Genomic DNA, 27,174 nt, shown 5'->3' with positions numbered 1-27,174 from the left:
TAAAGTCATTTAGATTATCCAGAACAAAAATCACAAAGGCAAATTTTTACTGGGTTAAAAGTGAAAAAATGGAAGATAGGTTTCAAAAACATTGTCCCTGGATTTGAAACACATTTTCAAAGTTAAAATTAATTATGACTTAATATTTTAAGTCACTTTTGGTAAATAGTTTATTCGTAGATGGCTTAAAGATGACATGCATCAGTAGAACTGTAACTGGTAAAACCTGAGGGGTTTCTGTGTTGTGCAAGATGATGTATTTGAATTATTCTGGAAACAAGATGACTGAAAAATTGAAGTGCCTTGAATTTCATAAAAGTGAAAGTTTTCCTAAAAACATGATACCCAAAATGTGTAATCAGGTAATCAGAAGTAGTCATCAAACTGATAGACCATTAAAAAAAAAAAAAAAAAGTAACAAAAGCTACAAAACATTTTCTAACTTCTTCCATAAATAGTTCAAAGATCCACTTGGAAATAAATAATAAATACAGGTTTTGACAGCAGAAATTGTTATTGTTGAGATAGCAATCTCAAGGAGGATGTTGAGAGCCTGGCAAATGGGCAAAGTAAACAGGACCAACATTAAGGGAATGAAGAGAACAACCTAACATAAAACATTACATAAAGGCTTAGCATAAAGGGGTATAACTTTGAAAGATGCTAAACTTGATGCAAGTGGAAAAAAAAACTAGGAAAAGTGTAATAGAGCCCTAGCATCCTGCTAGAATAGAAATACAAGAAATTTGTTCTCTAGGAAAAGAAAGAGTGAAATACGGCAACAGTTCAGTAAGAGTAATTAATAACAACTATGGTGCAAAATAACCAGCATGAGTTAGTTGCAGAGATGAAGAAAACCTGCTTTGAGCTGCTGCAAAAAAGCAACAGCAGACTACATACAAAGTCAGAGACAAAACAGAGAAAGAAATCAAGGATAATGCCCAAGTTTTAAATCCGTTTGCCTGGCAGGATGGAAGAGTCATTAGAAGTAACAGACTATAACTGAAGAGCTTTGAGAGAGAGACACAAGCTGAGCATTAACACCTTGTATTCCTGAAGAGTAAAGGAAGTTTTGTTCTCCAGGTTTCTCAGAAAAAGGAAGCATACACTGTAACAGATGACACTATACACTCAATTAAAACCAAACAAAAAGAAAAAAATTAAGTCCTACCTGGTGTTTTTCACTTTCATATTTCACAAGTTTTTTTCTCATGAGTTCTTCTGTTTCATCTGCTTTAGCATCTTGCTTTCTTAAAACCTTTAGAGGAGAAAAATATATTGTGAACTCCACAAAATTTACAGAAGCCATCATTCCTAGGCTGTTAAAATTAAAGAATCTGCTGATACATTTAAGAAAGATCTAGACAAATGCTTTCTCTCTGCATCTAGTATTTCCTCGTAGAGCCAATGTATATTGTTATGAAAAGATAAATATAAGTTCATGCATACATAAACACACCCATGCAGAGAACAGGGACAAACACAAAGTCTAAAGCAGCACTAACATCCTTCCGACGTATAGAGCTCCAGACACTCAAGCTGACCCCAAACACCTTTAGAATAAGGTCTAAAAGGCTCAAGAGATCCCCTACAGATTAGCTGTGTACTTATCAGAGAAAAAGAATATATTCTCTAATATAAAGTGTGCATGTTATGAAATACAATGAATTGTAGTCAAGAAAACACTACCATAAGGTTGTGTTAGAATTCAAAAGAAAAAAAAAAAAGGAAAAGGTTATTTCTTCTGAATCTGGACTGATGCTTACAGATACAGAACTACAAGTGAATCAACTGAAACTTTCCTGATCAAAGTTACCAGCATTGATGTGCCCTTCCTTGACAACAAAAATTAAAAATAAATCAAATCCATGGGGGCCTCTCCCATTCCCTCTCAGGCTGAGGTATCTAAAGCTACATGTGTATGCTTCCTAAACCATCTTACAAAAATAAAAGTGCATTAAATATCAATTTCAAGATCCTGTCCCTCTGCAAACCAATACTATTTGCAAAACACACCCAATCATTGGCAAAAGAAGTATTAGACATGACAGATATTAATGACATGTAATATTTGCAACATAAACAACCAAAGTTTAGATATCTCAAGCCATAGCAAAATCATTGGCTCATTTTATATATCACTTAGAAAAATCAGCTGAAAGAGCTCAGTAGCCACATACTTATAATTTGCCATGAATTTCTGTAACCGGTTATAAATCACAGTTTTCATCTGTGCAACATGACCAAGCATTTTTCACAAATCAATTAATTAGATGCCTTAGCAAAAATCCTTTACTTTCATTCCATATCTTGAAGAGTAAGTACGTCTATTCCTTCCACAATTACATGCTAAAACAACAACAGAAAAGCCAAAAAGAATAACCTTTCCAGAAAGAAATGTCTCTTTCCCAGTCTGTCGTTTCCAAGCAGCATTTTCATTTTACATTTTAAAGGAATATCTCCTTTAACAAATATTCCTGAAACTTGTCCCTATAAATTGTGCCGTTTCATTCACTTTTTGAACATTTTCTCTTCACTGTATACTGGAGAACAATTTCGGTGTATGAAAACAGAATACAAGATATTAATCAACTTCAGTGAAGCCAGGCATTCAGCTTTAGAAGTTTTGGCTTTAAAAGTAGCTTTCTGGAGAAAATAAATGGCTTTATATACTTACCTCACTCATATAACCTCACCTCAGTAAACATAAGGGTTTCAGTATAGTTTGGATTACCCTTCTGCCTGAACAGCTTACATTAAAATCTGAGACTGTGGAAGACATTAATCATAACAACGCCACTGAAAATATTATGCCACATAAAGAGTTATACTTTTAGTCACACTGATCCCTAATCAAATAACAGAAGACTGTAATAACACATTTAAGGTATTTTCACAAGTATTCAGTAGAGATTTAAATCTATCATTCCAGTCAACTATAAAACTCAATACTGCACAAACTTTACTCAAAAAGGCTCTTGGGAGAAGTCCCAAAAAGCAACATGAACAAAAGTCTAAGATCATCTCTTCAGCTAATGCTGTTTTTGCATTACCCAGTTTCACTGGGTTTTTGGTTTTTTGTTTACTTTTAATGACCAGAAGTACCAGTTCAGAACAGCTTACTTGAAATATATGATGTCTATTAACTGCAATCAACCATCAGTTTCACAAAATTAGAAGCTTTGTTATAGACAGGCAACTTTAGGCCAACTTTATTTTTGGCACTAAATTAATAATTAACATAGTACCAAACACATGTTTGTGCAAATTTGGCTAGAGACACCAGAATAATAAAGAAAATATTACAGCTGGATTCAGGAATACTAGTAAAATTTTCAAAGATTATTCCTGCTGAAAGCAAAAAATATCTCTGCATCAATGGCACATCCTAATTCCCAGAAGAAACCATGGAAATAAATACGCCATTTCAACTTCACTGACCAATATTCAGGCTATTAAATTGAAATAACTTCAAACAAAAATACATCCTTTACTATAATTGATACTATAAGTATAACCTTCAGTTTTATTTTCTGCATATTGTAAAAATAGCCCATAGCCATTTCATTTTAAGGAAAAAAACCAGCTCATATAGATAGATACCTCAGAGTTAAAATACTGCAAAAAAAGAAGAAATGTTACAGTAAATTAAACATTTTACATGTGCACAGCTTGGATTGTGAAACATGCATTGTACCAGTATGTGCCAGGTAAGCAGTTAATCAAATGTCATGAGGAAATGGAAACATCTGGTCATCCACAGCCAGACAAATGTCAACTGTTACTGACAATTCAGAAATTCTACAGGTAATAGTTAACTCTGTGTTTTGCCTCCTTCCTGTACTCCTTTTAAATAATAGTCCTTTTGTGCCACACTTGCTTTTTCTGCACTAAAGATCACTATAGAAGCTTTCTCTTGGGAGGGGTAAAAGAAAAAAAAAACAAAACAACAACACCAAAACATGTAAACATCCAACTGATTCTTAGATTTCATTTGCTGTCCCAAAAGAAAGAGTTGAGGAAGTCAAATGCCAAAAACAGGAACTAGGAAAAGGATATTAAGGACAACAGTTCAAGCACACACTCCTCCCTGATGGCTCCCAAACACCAGGCAGGCACTGCCCAGAGAAGCTGAAGCACCAAGGAATAGGAACAGGCCCACAGTCAAGAAGATTCTCCTACCAAGATCCTCCTTTGAAAGCATTAGTGTCCAGGTTGGTCTGGAAGAGACTGACAAGGAGGCTGATGTGGCCTTGGAGGGGGCAGGTATACAGGAGGCCACAAGGAGACAGAACATCCATGTACAAAGGTCTTCACAGCATGGCTTTGGGAAGGACCAGTTACATGTTCCACTGCCTGCCTAGGTGGTCAGGCGAGATGAACTTTGATTTGACCAAGGAGAGCAATTCTTACAGGTCTTTATAAAGAGATCACTAGCATAAGACAGCATTAGAATACAAATGTAACTGGTATACCCCAACTGAGCATACCTCATACACACACAGAGTATCTATTGAACCCCCAAAACTTCAAAAACATAACTTACCGCTTCATAGAGCAATTTTTCTTATACAATCTTTCCAACTTATGATAACCTTTCAAGAGCAAATCGTAACTTTTACAGCAACTTAAGCATACTAACTTTTCTCAGAGTTTGGGTTTTGGTCTCAGTTTGGTTTTGCTGTGTTGTTTTGGCTTTTTTTTAAACAAAACCAGATTTTTTGAGAGCTGTGTACAGACCACAAACCAAAACTTGCTCTTTCAAAGTAACACTGATCACTGAGTTTTTCATACTATCACAAACATACAAGCAGAACAGCCTCATGCTATAGTTTGAAGCAAAGCAAAAATGTACCACATCCTAATCGGAATGAAAATACTTTCCCTAACTTGCTACATTAGTGATTAGCATGGCTCCAAGTATGCTACCTAAACATAGCAGCCAGGCAGTTAGAGACTACCTAGCTATTTCAGTGACAGAGATGTATGAAACTTGCTCATGTTCCAAGCAAGAGTCAGATTCAAACTACAATCCAAACAGAAACCATTGGCCACAGGTGGCATACCACAGTGCCAAAGAGCAAGTATCAACGATGCACTGAAACATCCAGGTGGCTCAGAGCACAGATCAAGTTTATGTTTGTCTAAAAAGATCAGTGATAAAGATATGCAAAAAACAATGTTCAGTAACACTTTTGACCATCAGTTTACCCCAGTCTCTGTCCACCAGCTTCTTGCCATTCACGGTATTTGTAGTGGGAGGAAAACAGAATTTAAGTATGCAGCTGCACAAAGAGAAAGTTAAAAAATGCTTCCTGGCCTACCCAAGTTACCAGCTTACAACATAACTGTAGTCACTGCCTCACCACAGCCAGTGGATCCAAAAGGTTCAATAAAGATGATTCTGTTCACCTAAAGCATGCCAAGTATGAACACATGGACACATTTCACCAAAATCCAGGAAGCTAAGCACACAATTTTGTAAAGTCATTCAGGACACCCAACACACAGAAAAGAACGCAAAGAAAACATTTTTAAGAATGATATTTGATCTTGTTTTAGAAAACAGATGTATAAATGCAAACAAAAAGTAAAAGATGATGGTGTCTTTATATTTAAAGAAAAAGAAGCAATGAGGAACCTCAAACTAGTTTTCATTTACACAACAAATGCAGCTGTTAAAGCAATTCATATATACATGTCAATACCCCCAGCAAGAAAAAAAAAAAAAATCTGTTCCTCTTTTTAATCAGAAACATGTTTACATCAGGAATATAGAAAAAGTAAGATATATGATAAGCATTAATTTGTTTGCTAATTGCTATTTTCTAATATGCAGTAATTGTTGTTTAAATGTACCAATACACACTAAGGTCAAAGATACATAAAATATACAGAAAATAGTTTTTATACAACTACACACAGCACAGACAGGCTAAAGAGTCAAAGTAAAAATGTAAATTTAAAACTTAAAGATACAAAATTTTATAAATCAAGCTTTCTTAATGGTCATTATACACCTAGATATCTTCCTGGTTCATAATCAGTCTATGATTATAGTAATACTACTATACAAAAAAGTTAGCACATTATACAAAAAACTGAGAGAAAGAAAAGACAGACAAGAGAAAGGCCAAAATAAATGTATTGTCATGTTCTGTTAGATCCTGAAAATATATAATTTAATAATTGCAATTTAGGAAGGTGATTCTCTTAAGATGGTAAAACACTGACAAGTAGTGGTCAGTTACAGGCACTGCACTTTACTGAAAAAGTAATAGCATTTAATCCTCACAAACTTCACAAGATTTCTTAATTAGACCAACTACTGATCACATGCAAAAGTCAAATTTGATTTGTTTTGAAATGTGTAACAGGCAAACTAATGAAAAAATCATATCATTAAACAGCCACAAATGCTTTAAATAGTTTTTCTCTGTAAATCATTCAGGTCATATTAAATGACAGGATTTCAAAACTCAGTCCAAACAGTACCCTCCTTTCCAGTAATGTTATTTGGGAAGTATCTTGGAGAAATAAATGAAAACAGAAGTAGACTTTAATAGAACATTATGTCTGTGCAATGATTACCACAAGACTGAGGCCACTGTCAAAGTTAAGAGTCCATCTAACTCACAAATTGAATTACAAAGGACAAGAAAGAGAATACCAAAATAACAAGCTCAAAATTATGCAGAAACACATTTCATCCAAATAACAATTGTAGCAAAATATTTATTTACTTTATTCTCACTAGGCTACACAAAAGTACACAAGGCAACTCAAGTACATTCTTTCTAAAATACAGCAACTTAAACTGTATTTTAGAAAGGAGTTCCTCAGGAAAAATAACTTTCAAAACTAAAATAGAATTTACAGAAGAAAGGATTAAACCATCTTAATTCATAGCTGGACATCTTAGGGGAATAGAAGGTCAAGGATGTACTTAGTATTTCATATTCTTTTTGCATGAAATTCAAAAGAAAAGATGATCTACCTAGAATAAAGGTACCCAGCCTGAAGGCTCATGATCACATAGACAGTGATCATTCGTATGATCTATAAAAGATATATGAAAATTCTTTGAACTACATTTGAACTTATTCACTTGAATTCAAATTTCCTTTCTAAGGAAACTATGGCAGTGTCAATGTATCTTTAGAGATTACAAGCCATCCCCTTTTAAAAGGATAAAATAAGATTGTTCCATTCTGCAGATAACACTATCAAATCACACCAATACATTGCATTAGGCATCCCTTTCTCAGCCTGAAGGCACAACTGAAGAATCTAGAAGTGGACACAGGCTTATTAAGGAGCAGTGAAAACTGAAATTCAGCACTCTAGTTATTTTTACCCACTAGTTTTTTTACCCAACTGGGGGGGAAAATGAAACAGTAAGTCTTTCTGAATGAAATACTGGCAGAAAGATTCCAAGCCTTTTGATAAATGGTACTTTTTGTCTATATCAAAAAAAAAGCATCTCATCTTCTAAAATATAACATCTCTGAACAGTCTCTAGCTTTACATGAAATACATAGCATCATGAGCAAGGTTCCTCATTATTACTGCACAGTATAACGCCTTCCCAAAAGCTGTTGCAAACACTAAAAGTGAAAATCAAGGAATTGCATATTTCTTCTCAAATATAGTATCCTATTGCACAGACAGAAGATAACATTGCAAATCGTATCTTAAGTGGAGTGAAATAAAAACTCGCATTACTTTAAGACAGATTTTCCAAACAGGAGAACAAAATCAAAAAGAAATAAATATTTTTCATACGTTTTCTAAAACAAGCAGAAAAAAAGCCAATAGCTGTCTCAAATTTTAATTTATATTCTAAACTTTTCTATTTTTCTCCTATACAGTATTTTATATTTCATCAGGTATTGTTGCATAAAACTGAAATGCAATGAAAAGTTGTCTGGGACTACAGGCTTTTGATTGTTTGTTGAAATAAACTGAAGTATTCATTTGCATGAGCAAGCAAAGTTTACATTTTAGAAAATAAAACATTTTAATTGAAAAATCCAGCTAATGACTTGCTTTTGTTTGCTTGGGTTTTCAGGAAGGGCATGGGGGTAGGTTCTTAGAAGATTTGTGGCATATACTGAAAAGGTTTAAATATAGTCAAGACCATATAATGAAGGACTGAGACTGTGCTTGGTATTATCTGGTCACCAAAACAACGGGAGCTATACTGAGAGTTAAAAAATGTGCCAAAGATATGAGCACTTTTGCCAGTTTGACAGGCACAACTGCTGACAAATGCAATACATTCCTAACTAAATCCTAAATACAAGGGAAGCTTCCATTTGCATACCTCCTGTAATTGAAGAGACACGTGTCCCAGCTGGTCCTGGCGCCTTTCTACGAGCTGTCTCTCAGCACGCATTTCTTCTTCTATCTCCTGAAGTCTTCTCTCTACCCGTTCTGACACCTTCAAAAGGGAAAAAAAACCCATGCTGTAGGAAATTAGTGTGCCTTTTAATACATGTGAAAATATCAACGGCAAAAATGTAAACAGAGAATGGGACAAAAAAGAAAAGAGAACATAATCTGTATTTTATTAAAATGGGTTGAGAATGGTAAAGAAAATAACTAGTTACAGCAGTGAGTACTCCAGAAGTACTCAAGCAGGGAACCAAACTGTTATCTTCCTGGCAATGTTCTCCTTTAGGTGTATGCATATTTTTCTCCACAGTGGTGGCTCTACTCAAGCATTAAATATCTCATTATCAAGGTTAGAACAGCCTCATGTGAAGCTGCAATACAAAGCCTTAGCTTCTCTGTCACAAGCGTGATTAAACCTCTGGAGGGACATTTCTTTCACATCTCCAGCCTGCAAAACAGATCAATGTTTGCCTCTTTCATGATCCAAAATCTGTGAATAAAATGTAGTAAACAAGAACTAAGTGCATGAGAATGACTATAACAACACAAAATAATTACAGCACTATAAGCCTTTTCCCCCAATATTTTGTGAATACATGTACAAACTAATAAAAACAACAACAGGTGTTTATTAAAGCAATTTGGATTATGAATATAAAGGCTCAATCAGACTAGAATACCAGAATTACTTCACTTTTGCAATTCAAGCTGCTAGCAGACAGCACCCTCTTGAGGCAGCAAATTAAATTTATTTTGCTAAAGATTAGCAACAAAAATATTTATGTATCATCTCCTCCCTATCTTAAAACTAATTATTTTAAGCAACCACTAGAAAGCAATATATCCATTACCAAATGATATTTAGATAAAAAGAGAAAGATAGAGATAAAAGGAGGTAAAAAATAAAACACCATTTGACTATTAGCTTTTGATCTACATGGAGCTGAATAAGTTCTCATCTTTCTCTGTTGAACACACTTCTATTAGCACTAGGCATATGCATAGATAGAAAAGTTTATCATGAGCAACACAACTTACATAGCAACAAAAACACAAATAAGGCTATGCTTATGTTTTGGTCTTCACAAGGTTTAATAAAGAAAACACTCTTTTTCTTTACAACAGAATACACATCTCAGAAAACACTTCTTGTTTGTGCAGCCAGGTGAACAGCCAGCTCACAGTCTGGAATTTTGTATTTTTTCCTAAAACCATCAGGAGATGCCTGGTACTGCATTCAAACCACACACTTTCATGAAGTAAGTTATGAAAGCTCTGCAGCCATAATCCAGAATAATTACTTACTAAAAACTAACGTGTAAAAGATAAAGGCCACATCGGGATGTTTGTTTTGACATGTAGCCTTACTTCTCAGAATTCATAAAATACTCCAGCTAATAGAAACAATGACACTATGTAGTAAGAACAGAAAATAACACCGTCATTAAACTTGTTCTATCTTTGCTGAAAGCCAGGAAATAAACTGTCATCCTTTCCCCCATACATATCTAACATAAAGAAATGAATCAGTAATGTTTTAACATTTTTTACAAAAAGTTTTGACTATGTGTTTCTGAAGACAAAAGCTTTCTCAGCTCTCTCATGTACCTTTTTCAATGAAGCACTTTCTTAATGGCACTAAAGCTATTAAGAAGAAAAAACATGAAATTTTCACTTGATAGAAGATTCAGCAGTAACATCACCCCCCAAAGATGACGTTCCAAAGGAGAGTTCAGGAACTTCATCACTGTCATGGGTCTAGTATGCGGAGCAGATAACATGACAGGAGGCAGCACTAGACAAGCTTTAGATTCCTGCAAGGTTCAGAATTCATTACAGATTATCACTAACTCAGAACAAGTAAGATAGTAACTTTTGAGGTGATTTGCCTTGTCTCTGACTTCCTTCAACTCACTCCAGAATACAATTGTATTATTTCTAACAAGGTACTACAAAAGATGGATCATATACCATTATATTTGTCATGGAAATTTCAGTTACTAACATAATCCTCTCTAACAAACAAACAAAAAGCCCCTCACAACAAACACAAACTACCAAACATTGTGATGCTACTTACAACTCCTATTTGTTTCCCACACTTTGTACGCTGGTATGGTATTGGTAACGCCTTGACATTTCAGCAAGGCTTTAATCTCCCACAAGAATTGTGTTCCCTGTTTTTGTAGCCTCTTTGACCTTCCTCAGATTATCACAGAGGCTGTGGCATACAACAGTAGGGATCAAAAAAAAAACTAGAAACAGTTAAGTGTTTTATTAATTAGTACATGCAGAGTAAACTTAAAAACATACTTGTCTTCCTTTGTCCCAAATGATCCTGACTCAGAACAACATTTTTACCATGAAAGTATGTATCCTGACCTCTGAATGTTATCAAAAACCTTAGTGTAGACAAGTGGTTCACCAAAGGACAGTACAAAGGATATGGAGGCTCTACACAATGACATGAAATACTAGCACTAAATTACTGCATTCAGAACATATTAGAATGTGATTTCAAGCATGCATTTTTAGCAACACAGACTACCTGAATAATAATGATGACACTAGAGCTGTGTCTCCACATACAGCTTTCAGGTAGCAGCACAATCTATGAAAACAGATTAAGCTATCAAAAAGTTGCTCCCTTCCCCTGCAATTAAAGACAAAGAACAGAATGTCCTTTTTAAAACTAGGGTGACATTCAAGTCACACAGCTAAATATAATCTTGTGGAAGATGCTGGATGCTTACTGTACAAAAAAATACCACCCTACTTATTGAATTTCTGTCCTGTTTTCCAGCTTTCCACTGTTATTTCTAGTGCAAAAGTCCTACTAATAGAAATCTATTTCAACAGATTTCTTCTATTCTTCTTAAGACCCATTTTATTACCAATGCCTACTTGAAACAGGAGTATTAAAACCATAAAAAGAGCAAACTTTTTTCAAAAATATAACTTTAAATATTGTTGAACTCTTCTTTCATGGCAAATGATAATACATGCTATACCTTTCACAAGTCACCTGTGCAGTACCAAAAAATCCTTATATCTGATCTTCTGAGGGACAGTTCATTATCTGACTATAATCCTGGCCCTCTGAGATATCATGACCAGAGTAACTCCAGGTAAGACCCATTTCACTTGACATTGCTGTCTTTTTCCAGAGACAGTCTACCATCATTTTAAAACAGCACTATCTCAGTTAAGCACCTACTTAACTAATCTGTGCTCTGATGAAGTTGCTTTTTATGTATAAAGATCAGCATCTTGTGCTATTTGTGATGTGTTTCTATCCAAGCAATTGCAACAAAATATCCAAGAGGGCTCTCTTATATAACCATAAAGTGAGTAAATATTCTTTCAATTGCTTATATGCCTGTCTAGCAAACATCTAAACCCTTTATAAGAACGAAGGAATCTCACAAAATGTCTAGCTAAGAAAGATTTTGATATAGAGTTGTAGAACCAGAAAGTCTTTTTAGTAAAACTGCACATAGATTCTCAAGTACAAGGCCATGGAGAGTGCTTGACTTGAAACAGGCATCCAACTGTGCATGAGTCACCACCTTCAATGTCATCTGTTTTTTACATTGAGATGGAAAAGCCCTCTTTACAGGTAAAATAGTGTGCTTTGAGTGTGTTGTGTGAATCTTAAACTATTCAATTTCAGCATCAAAAAGGCTCTAAGAATCATAAATTCTAATAAAAAATAAATTCTGAACTAGTGACTCAGAAGAACTGTAGTGACTTAGACCTTTATTATCACACATCTATATACAGGCAATTTTCAAACAGCTCTGAATATACTGAACGGTAAGAATTTAGATATACATCTCTAAAAAAATAAAGACTTAAGGACACTGAACTGAAAACAATGTTTCTACCATGAACTCACGCTGTGTGAAATTATCAAGATTTCAAGTTGACAATTTATTCCCAAGAATCATACAGCAGAATATAAATACAAGGATAGCAATGCTCGAGGTGATAAACACTCCCAAGTGAAGTCATAAAGGCACTAAGGACAAAAGTACCTGCACAACTTTGCATAAGGAAGTTTTGAGAAAAAAAGTATTTCATCTTACCCAACTCACTTTCACCAATGACAATCAATTCTGAATTAAGAAATCTCATTAGAAGAATTTTTAAATGCATACACATACTAAAGGATGTCAAACATCTATGATAACAGACCCTAGTTTCTATTAGGAGGTCAAAGAGCTAATTATTTCTTTCATTAATGAACAGACAGTGGATGCCTCCATTCCAGAGGACTGAGAAAGGTTTGTTTCTCCCATGCAAAGGCACTGAATAGTTGTAATGTAACCAACTGTAGCAGCTATTTTCTTGAGAACCACCTTGGTTAAAACTGAGTTTGCTAATTTCCTGGTACATGAAAGAGAAAAAAAAGTAAGTATACTGAGAAGTCTGCTACAAGAAAAAACATAGCATTTTACAAGTATCAAAAATTCTTTATCAGATAAACTTATTTTATCCTACCAAGCTAGTAGGAGAAATCAAAATTAACATTCTAACAAAGAAAACATCATACTTTTCTACAAAGTCTGACAAGGCAGGTCTTCTTTCCCTGATGAACTCTATCATATCAAGAACATAACTGGCACAGACAGTGTCCCTCAAATCACTGTCCAACTTAATCTAGAGTCAGGAATTTACACAATTTATTAAGTCTGCTGGCACCAACAAGTGGTCCATGCCAACAATACTGTTATCATGACAAACACGTGACTACAGCCCTTGACAGAGCATTCAGTGCCAATTCATGCAATTTCAGAGAAAGATGAATCACCTATAGGAAAATTTGCATATTTAACACTTGCTCTGTAAAGTCACCTTTGCTACTAATATCACAGTAAAGGCTGACATAAAGCATACATTCAAGCCTTATGTCTCAAGAACTACCTACAGGATTGTCACCTACTAATTGCTGGGGTGATTCTCAACTTCTCTTGGTCCTACAGCAATACACTGCTTGACTTCAACCTCAATAGCACATCTCTTCCAGATTTAAGTAACATACACTACAGTTAGTCTGCTCCCAGCAGATACAGGAGGCAAAAAAAGACTTTCATGGCTGTCCTGCCTCCTTCATTACATTTTGTCATGAAGCCTTCAGAGAGGAGTGCAGCCCAAAGAGCCTCCTTCCATTTTGCTATACAGATGATAAGGACTGACAAGGACAGGGACAGGGGGAGAGAGAGAGGGAGGGAGGGAGAAGAAACAATAGTATTTATCATCATGAGAAAGCTTGTATCTTTCCAAAGGTATCTTCAACAATTATAATAGCACTCAAACCAATGTTCGAAGTTAAGAAGCAGCTTTCTCCAAGCCCATGAATTTTGAAACAGAAAAGTTCACAATACACACACCTGGAAAACACTTGGACTTGAAACAAGCATCTGAAATATAAAACTTGTCTTACTGATTTCATTATCGAAGGGTAACATTTCAACAACCTATAGTAGCCCAAATAAAATCATGCTCATCCAATTACCAACACACACGTTAAACTAGAAGCCCACATCTTGCTTAGAGTAATAGATATAAATAATACTTTTAATGTTAGTCACACTCACCGTTTCTTGTCTTTGGGACTCAGTGAGCTTTTCAGACAATTCTTCTAGTGTCTTCCTTAATTCAGCATCAGTCCTTCATATAAAAATATAAGTAAGACAAAATTCTACAGTGCAAAAGCTAAGTAACACTCACGATAATTTTAAGCAACAACAACCCCCCAGAATTTTTTGCTGCTTCAATTTGTGTTACAGGCTATTCATAATAGATCATAGCCTATTCATAATAATTTATAGCATAATTAGAAACAAGCCTCAAGTGGAAAACTCATGATAAAAAGCATTCCCATTCTTCAGGTGAAGAAACAGAGCATCGAAATATCAGCCAGGTATCAGGTCAACAAGTACAAAATTATGGACACATCTACACAGTCCTTTTGAACAGTAGTTTCCTACTAGGAATTAACAGTCTAATTTGTGTTATTGCCATTGAACAAAGCACCACATGTTGAGAAAGCATATACATTATACCTGCAGGAGAGCTTGCCCTGAAGGAACTCCAGTAACAAGAACAAACTAAGATCAGAGCTGTAATAAAAAAAATTGCCTAGTCCTTGTCATTTTGTGCATATATTTTAAAAAGCTGAGGAAAGCCCCATATATTACACAAATTGGAATTGGTAGGTATTATTCACAATGATAAATACTGCAGAGGATGACATAAAACAAGCAGGTCATAATCCTGCTTTCACCTACATGTTACACAATCCCTCATTCTCCCCAAAATTATTTGTCGAAATGAAAGAGTTTAAGATTTTTTTTTTCCCACACTGTTCTTCACATGGAGTAACATTCTGTTTATACCGATTTCTTCTTGAAAGCTCACGACTGATGTCATCTCCCAGGCGAACTTGTTCACTGCTGAGATCTCGAAGAGACTGGTGGAAAGAATGCAGCTGTAAATAAAGTACACAAATTAAGCCAAGGCTTAGGACCCCTTTCTCTGTAATATTCCAAAAATACGTATCTACTCATATACATACTTTTAAAAATAAAGCAGATAAAAATAACCTAAAAAATAATACAACTCCATGAAATGTAGTTGAGCTTGGATGAGGCTTGTGCACTTCTATTACAATTCACCCTTCACAATACTTGCTCATCCTAATTTAACTTTCAGTACTTTATTTGCTAAACTAAGTTTTCTAATTATGAGGTTTTTTCTGTTCTTCAGAGCTTAGACACTGTACCACCTCTTTAACCTAATGCAAAGCAAAGTGAAACATCAGAACTAATGTCCAGGAGATAGCTGTTTCATGCTAATAGATGCTAGTATTGGTAAAACAAAGTTCTGCCCAGCTATATACTGTACTATAAATAGATTACATAGGAACTTGAAACAAAACAAGAACAGTATAAAGTATTCAGAAACTACAACGAATAGGTATTTACCTTGCCCAAGACTTTACATACTCTTTTTTCAGATCTTGGGGGAAAAAAACCAAAACAAAACAAAACAAAAAAAACACACATTTGCTTTCCTCTGTAAAACCTCACATGTTCCCCATTCAGCAGGCTCCCAATTTATCATCAAAGTTTTAGGGAGAAAATAAAAAAATTAATAGGTCATTCACTCTTCATGGATAGAAAGTGACAGTTAATCCATCCTAATGCAACCTATTGCTGTCAACAATTCCATGGCCAGGATTACAGTTATGAAAAGCTCTAATTTATAATATTTATTTGTTCTGTGCCCCTAGATTTAAACCTGGATCTTTCACAACCAAGCTGACTCCCCTCAACATTCAGACACAGGCACTACTACCTCCCTGTGTGATTAACCTGAAATTTCAACCTGACCTGAGAGACTTTGAAATTACACATCATACTTTCAAATGTATGTGCTAAGGAAGGAGAGATACTTAAATGTATAAAAGACTATTTGGCTGAAAAATTACTTCAGCTAGAAAAAGTCAGAATGAGAATAAAAAGACAGTGGTTACAGAAAAAAGAAAAAGCCCACAACTTTAGTTAAGCAGTACTGCTTTATCTCTGGTCTAATTTCTACCTATAATCATGATCAATGGCTACTTCTAGTTCATCATTCCTCAAAGCATTATACTCACAAATAGTTAATGAAAAGAAAAAAGCCATTTTCACTCACTGAAAAGCAAGAATAAGGAATAAACCAGCAGTTATCATCAAAACTGGAAAAAGCTATTTGCCTACATAGTTACTTAATATAACGAACTTTGTATGCATTGCAAGGAACTGTCTTGAATAAAACTTCCAAGATATTTATAGAAGAGCTAGAAATAATTTAAAATAGTCCTAAGGATTTTGGATGTTTGGGGTGAAAGATTTCCATATAACATTATTTCCTTCCAAGGATGATTTTTCACACTTACCTGGGGGAGGAAGGAAAGAGGGGAGAACTAGATTGAAAAGACAGTGAAACAGGGTTAAATAAAAGTCTAGAATTTCTATATTTCCCAAAAAGTCAACTGAGAAAACCTGTTGTAGTTAAGTTTAAAATTATGTGGAAGCTGAGACTTGATTTAATAAAGTCAATATGAATACCTTACAACCAGCCTACTTTAATAAGAGTCCTACACAGATTCACTCAAGCAAGTCTAGCCACCGTACTGAAAAAAGCAAAAGAAGGTAGTGAAATCTCTCTACCTGTAGGATAAAGAAATACTATAATCTTAACCATTAAGGTAATTAATTTCTTTTTTCTGTAGTCTGCAAGCAGATACAAGTTAAGGGGTATGAAATTACCAGTGGCACCACATCCTCCCTTCCTCCTATCATCTGCCTGAAATACAGGCTCAAATTATCCCACTCACCAGGTCACAGCAAGAACTAAGATGAAGAATTACCTGGTTCAAATCAATCCAAGCTTACGCTGAAGTTAAACCAAAAGCAGTAGACTACAACTATTAACTAAAGCAGAATAATCCCCTTCACAGCCTCACGGAACTTTCAGCACGAAGGTAAATGTTAATTGGCTGGAAGTGACCTCTGGAGATCATCCTATCCAAGCCTCTTGCCAAGGCAGGTCACCTAGAAAAGGTCATACAGGAACTTGTCCAGGTGGGGTCCACAATGTCTCTAGACAAGGAGACTCCATAACCTCCCTGGGCAGCCTGTGCCAGTGCTCTGCCACACTCATTGTAAAGTTTCTCATCATGCTGAGGTGGAACTTCTTGTGTTTTAGTTATGGCCATTGATCCCCATTCTGTCACTGCCGGCACCACTGAACAGTCAGCACTATCCGCTTGACCGCATGTTAGAGATATTAATATGCATTACTGAGATCCCCTCTCAGTCTTCTCCAGAATAGCAGGCTATTCAGATTTTTTTTTGCCATTAGACGGCATAAAAAGTATGGAAATGTATTTTCATATTTACTTTTGATATCACTACCATCTGCATCTTTTCTTCTATCATGATTTGCAGGAAACATCATGAGAGATATAAGAGTAGTCACCTCTTGTAATGAAAAAAGCCTAACGAAAAAAGGTCTAATGAAAAAAAACAGGTAACACTGAAAGCACAAATCCTAGTTGAAACATCTTCAGAATCACCTCATTTAATGGAAAAAGCAAAGAGGTCTGGTGAGCAGATATTGCCTGTTGAGAAGAGCAACTCCCACTAGTGCTCTGTACCTGGTCCATATTTTCTGCCTCCCGGACAAATCGACACTTGCAGATCGAGACCTCCGATGTTATTGCCCTGGGGGTCTCCATAGTCCCTCAGAGGAGAGTGGGCAGAAGTGGCGGTTGCCTGTAGGAGATACGAGATTAAAAAAAATAAGTATAAAGACGAAATTTTGTAGGGGAAATTTTCATTTTGCTCATGAAAATGCATGTTTTCTATATCCTTCTAGGTCACATTACAGACAAAACAACTCCCTGAATTATTGAAGTGACTCTTTTAGCTCTTCTCAGATTCTTCTTCAATTTAAACATTTCTTACCCATGACATACAAGTATGCCAGAAAGAGGAATTGTTTCTCCAATAGGCAGTTTTTCCCCGAATTTTGTTTGACCAACCAACCACCTTTTCCCCCAGTGAATCTATCAGAGCTTCAAACTATTATTTCACACTTTTACATAAGACGGAAAATTTTTAGAGCTTTCTACTAAACACATTAAATATATTACCTTTCAAAAGATACTCCTCCCAAACATATCTTTCCCCAAAAAAATAGTTTTCTGAGACAAACAAGTAAAAAAAATTACTTTTGTGGATCATAATAATTTCTGGTTTTTCCTTTTCCACTGTTCCAAACATCCACAATCCCATTCATTAAAATTTAAATTCCCTTTTTGCTTCAAGCAACCTTCAGAATCTGCAATATCTTTGCATTAGCTGTAACTTACATGCACCTACAACTCATGCAGTGGAAAATTAATTTTCTCAGCTGAAAGAATCAATGTTTCATTTAGATCTCTTGGGATATCAGCAGAAAATACTAACAAGAAACAGAAAGCTGGAAAAAATTACCACATAAACACTGCATAACTTAATGCAGATCTCCCAAATTTCTAACTCAGTTTCTTTGAAGTAATCAATGATGACTTCCTTGAGACTATCTCTACACATTTTTCTTAATTTCCTCTTTGCATAGCACACCTATATGACATTATTCAAGCCCTTTAAGTATTTTACCTGATGTTCCTTCTCCATCCAGGTCACTGGGATATAAGCTGAGAGAGATGCACTTCTCATTCCAGAGTTCCGTGTTAGTCGCTGGCTCCTTAACTGACCTATAGATTGCTCCAGTGTTTCTTTTAACTGCAGAAAAGTTATAATTTACTGAAATACGAATGCAAACTTGTTTTTAAAAGCATAGAAATATTATTTCTTTAAAAGTCATTAAGAGAATAAAAGCTATTTTTTAAGCCAAGTACAGCTATGAATTAATAACAGCTTCTCCTCAGTACCTCATATATCACATTCCTGGAATTATAGTAAAACCTGCTTCCAACACTGGCAGAGCTCCAATATCAAGTTTCTAAACCACCATGAAAACTCAAAGCTGGTCTCCTACAACCAAAATAAGACCTATTTGCCAGCATGCTCATCAAGAGTCCTGCAAAATCCAGAAAATAACTTCCAAGAATTTTTTTTGTACTGGAATTTTTCCACCAGTCCCTACCTGGAATCAATTTTAAATATGGCTATCAAATTTCCCAATGCAGCTTTACAGAAACCCCCATTTTTAGAAGTTTCACTTTGAGGAAAAGGAAGCCATTTTCATTTTAAGAGTACAGAACTAGCTATATTCAAAGATTAGTTCTTCATTTTCAAACATGCATTCTGTTTTTACAATTGCATTTGTTAACTTTGGTACTTAGTCACTTGCTTTGTCACCTTTATTTGACAATTCCCAAAATATCAGTTTCTAAGCTTCTCCTTTTTATAAGAGAAGCTTGTAAACCATGGGTTAAATTGATGCGCTACTCCTGCAGAATTATACACTGGTTGGATCTCTTCCTCTGAAGAAAACAGCTTTCTTTTCTACACATTGCTTCTTGCTTACCCTACCTTTACATGTAGAAATATTCCTACATTTCACATGTATCTATTTCAGGCAGCACCTGCTGCAGCTTGTTTGTAACCACATTGTAAACCTCTCTTGCCCTAGCAGAGCTAATTTGTTGTGCTTTCTCTAAGACACCAGTTTTCAAACTTGCAGAAGACTCATTTAGAATTTTCATCCTTTTGCGATTTAGAACAAGCTGGTCCAGAAACTGTTGCAGAATGACAGGAAAAAATAAACAGCTGCACCAGTGTGATCACAATCCCATTCCCTGCTATAATTCAGCTTTTATCTCAACAATTTCTTCATGCAATAGAAACATGTTCCCTAATACTCTATTTCAGCGACATATCTTGTACTTGGCATAATAACATAATCTACTGGGGACCTATAAACCAGTAATGAGCCCACAAAAACCTGTTAGAATTTCATTATATAACATATTACTATATTACGATTTATTTTGCTCAAATAAATATTAAAAGTTTCTGTTTACAGCTACTTAACTCCTTACATATTCTGTCCATTAATACCAAGTTTTCAGCTATGAATTCAACTATGGAAAGACCTAAGAAGTTAAGATAAGTGAAAATTGCTCACAGTTGTTATTGCTTTGGTTTGCTCCTTGTTGTATTCTCTGTATTGTCCTAGCAAATGGTCAACAATGTCTTAGATTTCTGTTGGTATCCTGAATAAAAGGTTTTAGAAAAAAAGTGAAAACAAACTTCCTCTAATGAAACATTACTGTTGTCTTTATTCTCATTGATTGTAAGATTAAATTGAAAACACAAATTAAACAAATTAAACACAAAATTAGACCCTTCCTAAAGAGCCTAAGCATTCAAAATCCTGTTTCAAGTACCATAACCTGAAGGGGTACAGCATGGCTAAAGGGGAGAAAAATGAAGAAAAAGAAAAAAAAAAAAAAAACAAAACCAAATGCTGTAATTTCAGAACAGCACTAAGGCCTCAGCTTCAATAAAAAGTTTTTTCAACGTTCAGCCAGAAAAATCTTTTTTTAACATTATCTGCTGGTGGAACAGAATAGTTAATGGAGAAATAACATGTTTATGAAGGTGAACACACTAGGTAAGGGTCACTGCATGAGTGTTCTCAGAGCAGATAAACACCTGGATCAGATGGAAGATCTGCTGAAAAGCAGTCCAGAAAAACAATTAGCTTAAAATCAGAATTTCAGAAGAGTAGCTAGAAAGAGGTCAGACAGAATCAGAATACCAAAGAATCCCTTTTAAAAATAGTCAGTCTGTATTCTTATTAACTTATCATTTTTTTCTAGATAGTGTTTATTTTCCAGATAAGAAGTTTTGAAGCTTAAATTGACAATTCTATATTGATTTTTCTCTTCTCATATATTAAAAGGAAAAAAAAATATTGCTGGCCAAACAATAAGTAATAAACATACACCCACCCACTCTAGATATTCAGAACTGTCAGCTAGAGAAGAATGGAACAAATTGTCAAGCACAATTGAGAAGGGTGTCAGGATAGCTAAATGTCTCCTCCCACCTGCAAGACAAATTCAGATATTCCCTCTGCCACCCTCCACTTTTCTTGCTCAGGAACATATCTCTTACAAGTTTAGAAATAATGCTTTTCACAGTGCTTTTTTACATCTAGAAATAATTTGGAATATAAGCTCTATCCTGAAAGGAATTGACTGCTTACATATTTATCAGAAATTTGGAAGTTTTACACAGTACAAAGACAACCAAGACAAGGCTTCTGCTAGAAAATTATTGTGCCTTGTGACAATCTGACAAAGCTGATTGGCCTTATTCAGTTTGCTGACTTTATAAAGAGTACTCCCCAACACATCATTGTTTCTAACAATATTCTATTACTGTCTGAAATAGGCAGCTGTATAAAAGTGTAACAAGCCACACACTTTCAGCTCAAAAGCAGTATGATCAATTTCCCAAAACCAAAATTTTTGGTTTGCACAGAAAGCAATGGTTCCCATCTGTACAGTACACTCCACGACTTTAGAAATGAAAATTTGACCATGTGTTACAGAAATGCAAGCTCTATAAACACTTTAGAACTGTATTTTGTAAACACCTGCAAGTGCTTGCCAAAGTATGGATCTTCTCTGTAACTTCTTCAGCACCATAGCTCTGAGCTCTGCTGTGGGATGCTCTCAAAGGCCGCCTTCCAACTCGACCCGTAAGAAAGTTGTCTGAATCACTGGATGAATCTGCCATCAGTATCTTGAAGCCTAAGCAGGAAGACCAGAAAAAGTACATATGTAATTCCTGTCTGTAACTGAACAGCCTTGCACAATATTCCCAAAGCAACTTCATAAACTCAGATAACATTTACATTAGCCATTCTGTTTTGAGTCAGCAGGAGTACTTTTGAAGGCAGATCTTCCAACTGCTCCTCAATTATTACCTTTGTTCACACTATGAAGCAGGGTCAAGATGCAGGAGGCAGAGCCCCTTAGGAGCAAATTAAATCAAAATATGCACTCTCACTGCTTCCACTGTTCAGTACCCATGATAAAATTGTGGCCCAAAGCAAATTCTCCCTCCAAAACATAGAGTGGAGACATCAATATTTTATCAGTCATCCTGGTCTGCAGAACCACTCTCCTTTCCCTCACACTACTCACTAAGCTGTCATCAGAATGGGGATTGCTAAATCTCAAGGATGGCAAGATAGAGGGAAAATAGGTCAACAATCATCAGATGGGTGAAATTTTTAAAAACGACAGATAGCTGTGCCTAGTATAGTAAAGTCACACAGTAACTGACTAAAATAACCCTCAAAAGGTAGGTTAGATGAGTTTTTTTCAACTATTACACACTGCAGCAGTTTGCCTTAAGGTCATGGGATGCCTTGGTGAAAGAAATAGACTGGCAAATTCTTGAACCCTGTAGTCAACAAAGGAAAAGTCATAGCAAAACTGTCATTTTTCTAGCCATGAGAGCTGAAATTTCCAGAAGAAACCAGATGGATTCAAATCTTTTATTTAATATGGAAGTCAATTTGATGTTTTTCCAGGTCTTTATATTTAATTTTTAAAAAGTTGCAAATTTGTGTCCCCCAGACTTAGATAAAACCTTTCAAACATGAAAGAAGAGCAAATTAACATGCTCAGTCTGTGCTCTAGTACATCAGTATTCCTTATATTTCTGAACAGGTGAATTTACCTCATCTTTCCTCTTCTTACCTCACTACAGCACATTTTTACTAACAGTGTCAGAATTTGTTATTCCAGTGCCTGAGTCTCGTCAGCTGAAGTGAAGTCTGATGAGACTGAAAAAGAATAACACTAAGCACTAGGAAACAGAATTATGGGATATTTTCAAAGAAGAATAAAAGAAATAAAACACTGGTAGAAATAATCACATGGAATAATATAGGGTTTACTCTAATTTGGTAAAAAACTCAACAAAACCCAACAAACAAGTAGACCCAACCATAAGATTCCCAACTACTGAAAAGCAAAGACTGGAGAAAAAAAAAAAAAAAGGAAATAAGATTTACAGCAGGAAAGATTATTTGGTTTATTTTCAGCTGTCCAAAAATAGGCTCATTAAGATATATACTAGCAAAAGCACAGAAGAAAGTCAGCAACCAAGGTAAACATAAAAGAAAGCACATAAGGAGGACATTTCATGTGAAGAAAACTTACTATTTGTGTTTAATCATTCCTCTTAGTTCTCATGAGCAACCTAAAAGGAACCACAAGTACTTTTAAGATGAAGAAGTTGTTACACATAAAGCAACATCCTCATTTTTAAAGGAACTGTGCAAGTTTCATTTTAGACTAAAAAAAAGAAAAAATCGCAAAAAAGTGGGAATTTGTAGGAATGTTCCATATGGACACTTGCCTGTCAATTGAAACAAACAACTTATAACGATTTCCAAAAAGATACACTGATTTCAGCGCATGATCATATGACCTACTTGACAGCAAGAATCACTTGGCTCTTACGGGTTTCAGTTCTACCCAAACAGATCATAACCTTGGTTAGCTGATGAAAAGCATCAATATTCAGTATTTTCCTTTCCTGTAGGAAGCAGAACACTTCAGCTTCACGGAGAACTCTTTTTAAGAAATCTGCCAGGTAAGAAGCAGAGCTGACAATCACAACGTCAAGTTCTTCAGCTCAAGTAAACAAAAGATAAAGTCAGTGTACACAACTTAATTACTCCTCAAGTGTTTTATTTGTTCAGCCCACAAACTAATCTATCACTAGGTAACTAACTTAGTGGTAAAGGAATGGTTGAAGTCTTAGGTAAGACTAAGCATGACGAAAAAAAAATTATAGTCATTCCAGAAAGAACCGAAAGGCCCTTTCCTTCAGTGCTTGTATTTGAGCCCAGAAATAGACAGGAAGGTGATCCCATATGGTGATTTTCACCATTGTGCCTTCAGGGATCAGAAACACATTTTATTATCAATTAGTCACACCGAGCTCCCGGCGCACTTCAGCAGCACGACACAGAAAACAGTTCCTTCACGCCGATCATAAGCAAGCAATGCCTCTGTAAATTCTCCCGCAGGGAACTTCACTCACACCGACTCCAGCCCTGAGTCTGCTGGCTCTTTGGCCCAGCCAGGGCGGTGGAAGGCAGAAGGGCGCCGGGCACGCCGCCGGCCGGGCCCCGCACTGTCCCGGGGATTCCCGCTCCCATCCCGCCGCCTTCCCGCTGCGCCGCGAGCCGGACAGCCGCCCCCCGCACACCGCCCCGGCCGCGGCCCTTCCCGCGCCCCAGCCCTCACCGCACAGCGCTCCGCGGCCAGGAGGCCGCCCCGGCCGCCTTCCGCCCGCCTCACCTCGCCGCTATGGCAACTTGAACTAGCCGCCCTGCCGCCAGCTGCCGGGGCCGCGGGCCGGGCGCCGGGCCCCCGCAGCGCTCCATGGGACAGGGAGTCCACAAGCCGCCGGCCGGCCTAGAGAAAGCGTGTGCAGGACTTCAACTCCCGAGAGGCTTTGCGGCCGCAGCCCGCTGAGGGCCGGGCAGGCCCCGCCTTGCTGGGAGGCCGCTGGGCTGCGGCGGGCGCTGGTGGCGGCGGTGGGAGGTGCTGCAAGTGACCCGGTGTTTATGGAAGTTGTTCAGATTTGTACAAAATACGCATTGGTGTTTACAAACATGTCAGCTAAACGACACCGAAGAGCGGAAACAAAAGCTGTCGCCCTGGTAAAGCCGGCGAGTCTGTGCCGAGCAGACGGCTGATGGGCTGGAAAAGGCGTGTGAGCTACAGAGAGCAGCTGTTGCTTACGAGGAGGCGTCTCCCTTCTGTTTCTTGGCGTTTTCTTGTTTCCTTAAGCCACGCACCTCCCTGCTCCCAGTTGTTGTATCCATTACCCCTGTGTGCGGTAAAAACGACCAAATATTACACGCTGCTACTCTGACTGGCCTGAAGAGAGAAAAGGGATAAAGAGTGTTGTGACTGATTACAGGAAATGTCTCCTGGGCCTCTGAAACTTGGGCAGAGCTTAATAGGCCAACAGGCACGGAGTATTTGATTATCTGTAGGTGAGCACTCCAGCCAAAGGTAAATGCAGTGAGCTGGGGGTTTTAATACATATTATGTCCATTGCCTCTGGAATCCACTCCAGGCCTTTGAGCACAGTAATAAGGCATAGCTGGCAATCCACAGTGGCCTACCTTCATTCCTGTCCTGCAGGCTCTTTCATGAGCTCACAATGCAGCAGGCATGTTTGAATGCTGTATGATTACAACCACTTAGGTATAAGTCAGGTCTCCCACACTGGCAGCATTCACCAGCAGCCCAGGCAGTGGCTGCTGGCCCCTGTGCTTTTGTGGTCATGCTGAGGAGGCATTAACCTCATCTGAGCTGAGGCAGGTGAGACACAGTACAGGAAGGATATAATTTATTTCACTGTGAGCTGAAGCATTAGTGAACAAGTAGTAAAGAAATAAGTCTTCCCTAGCTTCAATACCTGGGCATTGTCTGGCCTTTCCTTTGCAAACTGCAGCATAGTCAGATTGTGCTTGCAGGTCTAAATGCAGGGTGAGAATCAGAGCTTCTGCTCAGTCTTCTGCTTATGGTGGTCTCTGGGAGACAGTCCTGAATTTTCCTGAGTTCTCTGAGGATTTTTCTCTCAGTTTTGCACCTGGCAGTGGACTTACTACTCTATAGACTCAACAGAATTCATCTGTGAGCAAATTTCTTTTTCTGCCCTAGTAGTGTCTCTCAGGCCACCACAGAGAGGATGAAGGGGTACGTAACATATCCTAGATGTGACTGGAACATATGAGAAGTGTATTGACATCTTTGCTGCAGGTGAGCACATCTGACTTCTTAAACAATGTTCCAGTGGAAGCTGCTGCCAGTGCCTGAGACCAACGTACGAGGCACAGCCACTGGTTCTGAAGGCCAGACTAACCATGCGTGCACAGGCTGAGAAAGTAGCCCTTTTGAAGCACTGGAAGCATCTGCTTCTTCTGCTACAATCTAGCAAGTGCTCTTTGCAAGTAGCTGCACACAGCTACATTGTCAATTGCAGCACTGCACAGAAACTCTCTTTCCCCTACGCATATGAAACAAAGCTTATGGCGAGATTAAGACTTTTTTTTCAAGTTAAGGCTTGCTTACTATAAAAATTGAGATATAAAAATGTTACAGGAAACATGTAAGCAGGCATATATGCCAAGATTTCTGTCATGGTTTAGGGATGGTATTCCCCAAGTAGTATTCCCACTGGAAAATCCAAAGCTGCTCCCTCACTGCCCTCTCCCTTTCCACCCGCCCCCGCAGTGGGCTGCAGAGGAGAATTGGAGACACAAAAGGTAAAGATCACAGGTTGAGACAAGAACAATTTACTGGAAACAGCAAAACTACTAATACATAGGATGTAAGAAACGATCCACGGAAAATAACCCTGCAATAATAGACAGATGGCTTCCTCCACCACATCTCCTCAGCTGGAAGAAGCTCCTTTTTCCCAGAAGAGATTCCCTTTCCTCTGCACCCGACAAATGGCTTAGGCGGTATAAAATAACCTTCAGGTTCTGACCGTGCCCCCTTCTGGTTACTACTAAAATAAACTCTGTCCTGACTGGAACAGGACATCCTGGATTTTGTGTATCTTTGCTGAAAAAGATTCAAAGCATTCAGATCCCAGCACTCTGAACAGAGAAGAATGTAGCATTCCACTAATGTTTTCACACTCAGTTGGTTCGATGAACATCAGTATAAAGTAACAAACTGCTTGAAGTCCCCTGTTTTGTACAACATATTTGATGCCAACTTCTGGTGTCTTCTGTTCTCTCCAAAATTCGAGGAATGAAAGAAGGAGCAGGTAAGTGTGATAGAGTTGCGCATGAGGGCTGCTAATTTACCAGTGCAATGAACTGTCAGCTCAGTAAAGACTTCCTTGTACCTGTACATTTTGATTTCCAGAGTAGATGGATGTATTAAAGGATTTTTACTACAACTTTCTTTAGAACAGGAAGAGGCCTAAGATTAGTGTGCATGTATTTTTCATACAAACTCTATAGTTTCTTCTGAAACCCACATATGTCATGTCAGAGCACGTTTATAACAAGGTTGTTTCCTTTGGTGTCTGTTTACAGGCCTGTAGACCCTAAGTTTCTATAATCCTGTGTGCCTTCCCAACCTCCTAGTGATGATTTCTGGAAGCTTGCTTCTGAGTGTGTGAAAACGTGCTGGATTACTACTCTGTGGTT

General features: G+C 37.1%; 1 protein-coding gene across 1 annotated transcript in view; it reads right to left on the bottom strand.

The window, feature by feature from the left end:
• Window positions 1-21,721, bottom strand: part of CEP128 (centrosomal protein 128) — a 90,819-nt gene extending 69,098 nt beyond the window's left edge. The window contains 13 exon segments of the mRNA XM_066321968.1: window positions 1,172-1,258; window positions 8,327-8,443; window positions 13,998-14,070; window positions 14,799-14,890; window positions 17,606-17,640; window positions 17,643-17,666; window positions 17,669-17,703; window positions 17,705-17,723; window positions 18,612-18,653; window positions 18,656-18,737; window positions 20,086-20,148; window positions 20,150-20,180; window positions 21,571-21,721. Coding sequence (XP_066178065.1) covers window positions 1,172-1,258; window positions 8,327-8,443; window positions 13,998-14,070; window positions 14,799-14,890; window positions 17,606-17,640; window positions 17,643-17,666; window positions 17,669-17,703; window positions 17,705-17,723; window positions 18,612-18,653; window positions 18,656-18,737; window positions 20,086-20,148; window positions 20,150-20,180; window positions 21,571-21,707 — 837 coding nt within the window. The 5' untranslated portion in view covers window positions 21,708-21,721.
• Between the last annotated feature and the right edge of the window lie 5,453 nt (window positions 21,722-27,174).

Source organism: Sylvia atricapilla, chromosome 6 (assembly GCF_009819655.1).
Source record: "Sylvia atricapilla isolate bSylAtr1 chromosome 6, bSylAtr1.pri, whole genome shotgun sequence".
NCBI lineage: Eukaryota > Metazoa > Chordata > Aves > Passeriformes > Sylviidae > Sylvia > Sylvia atricapilla.
Note: the sequence above shows the minus strand (reverse complement) of the source record. Positions and strands in the feature narration are given on the sequence as shown.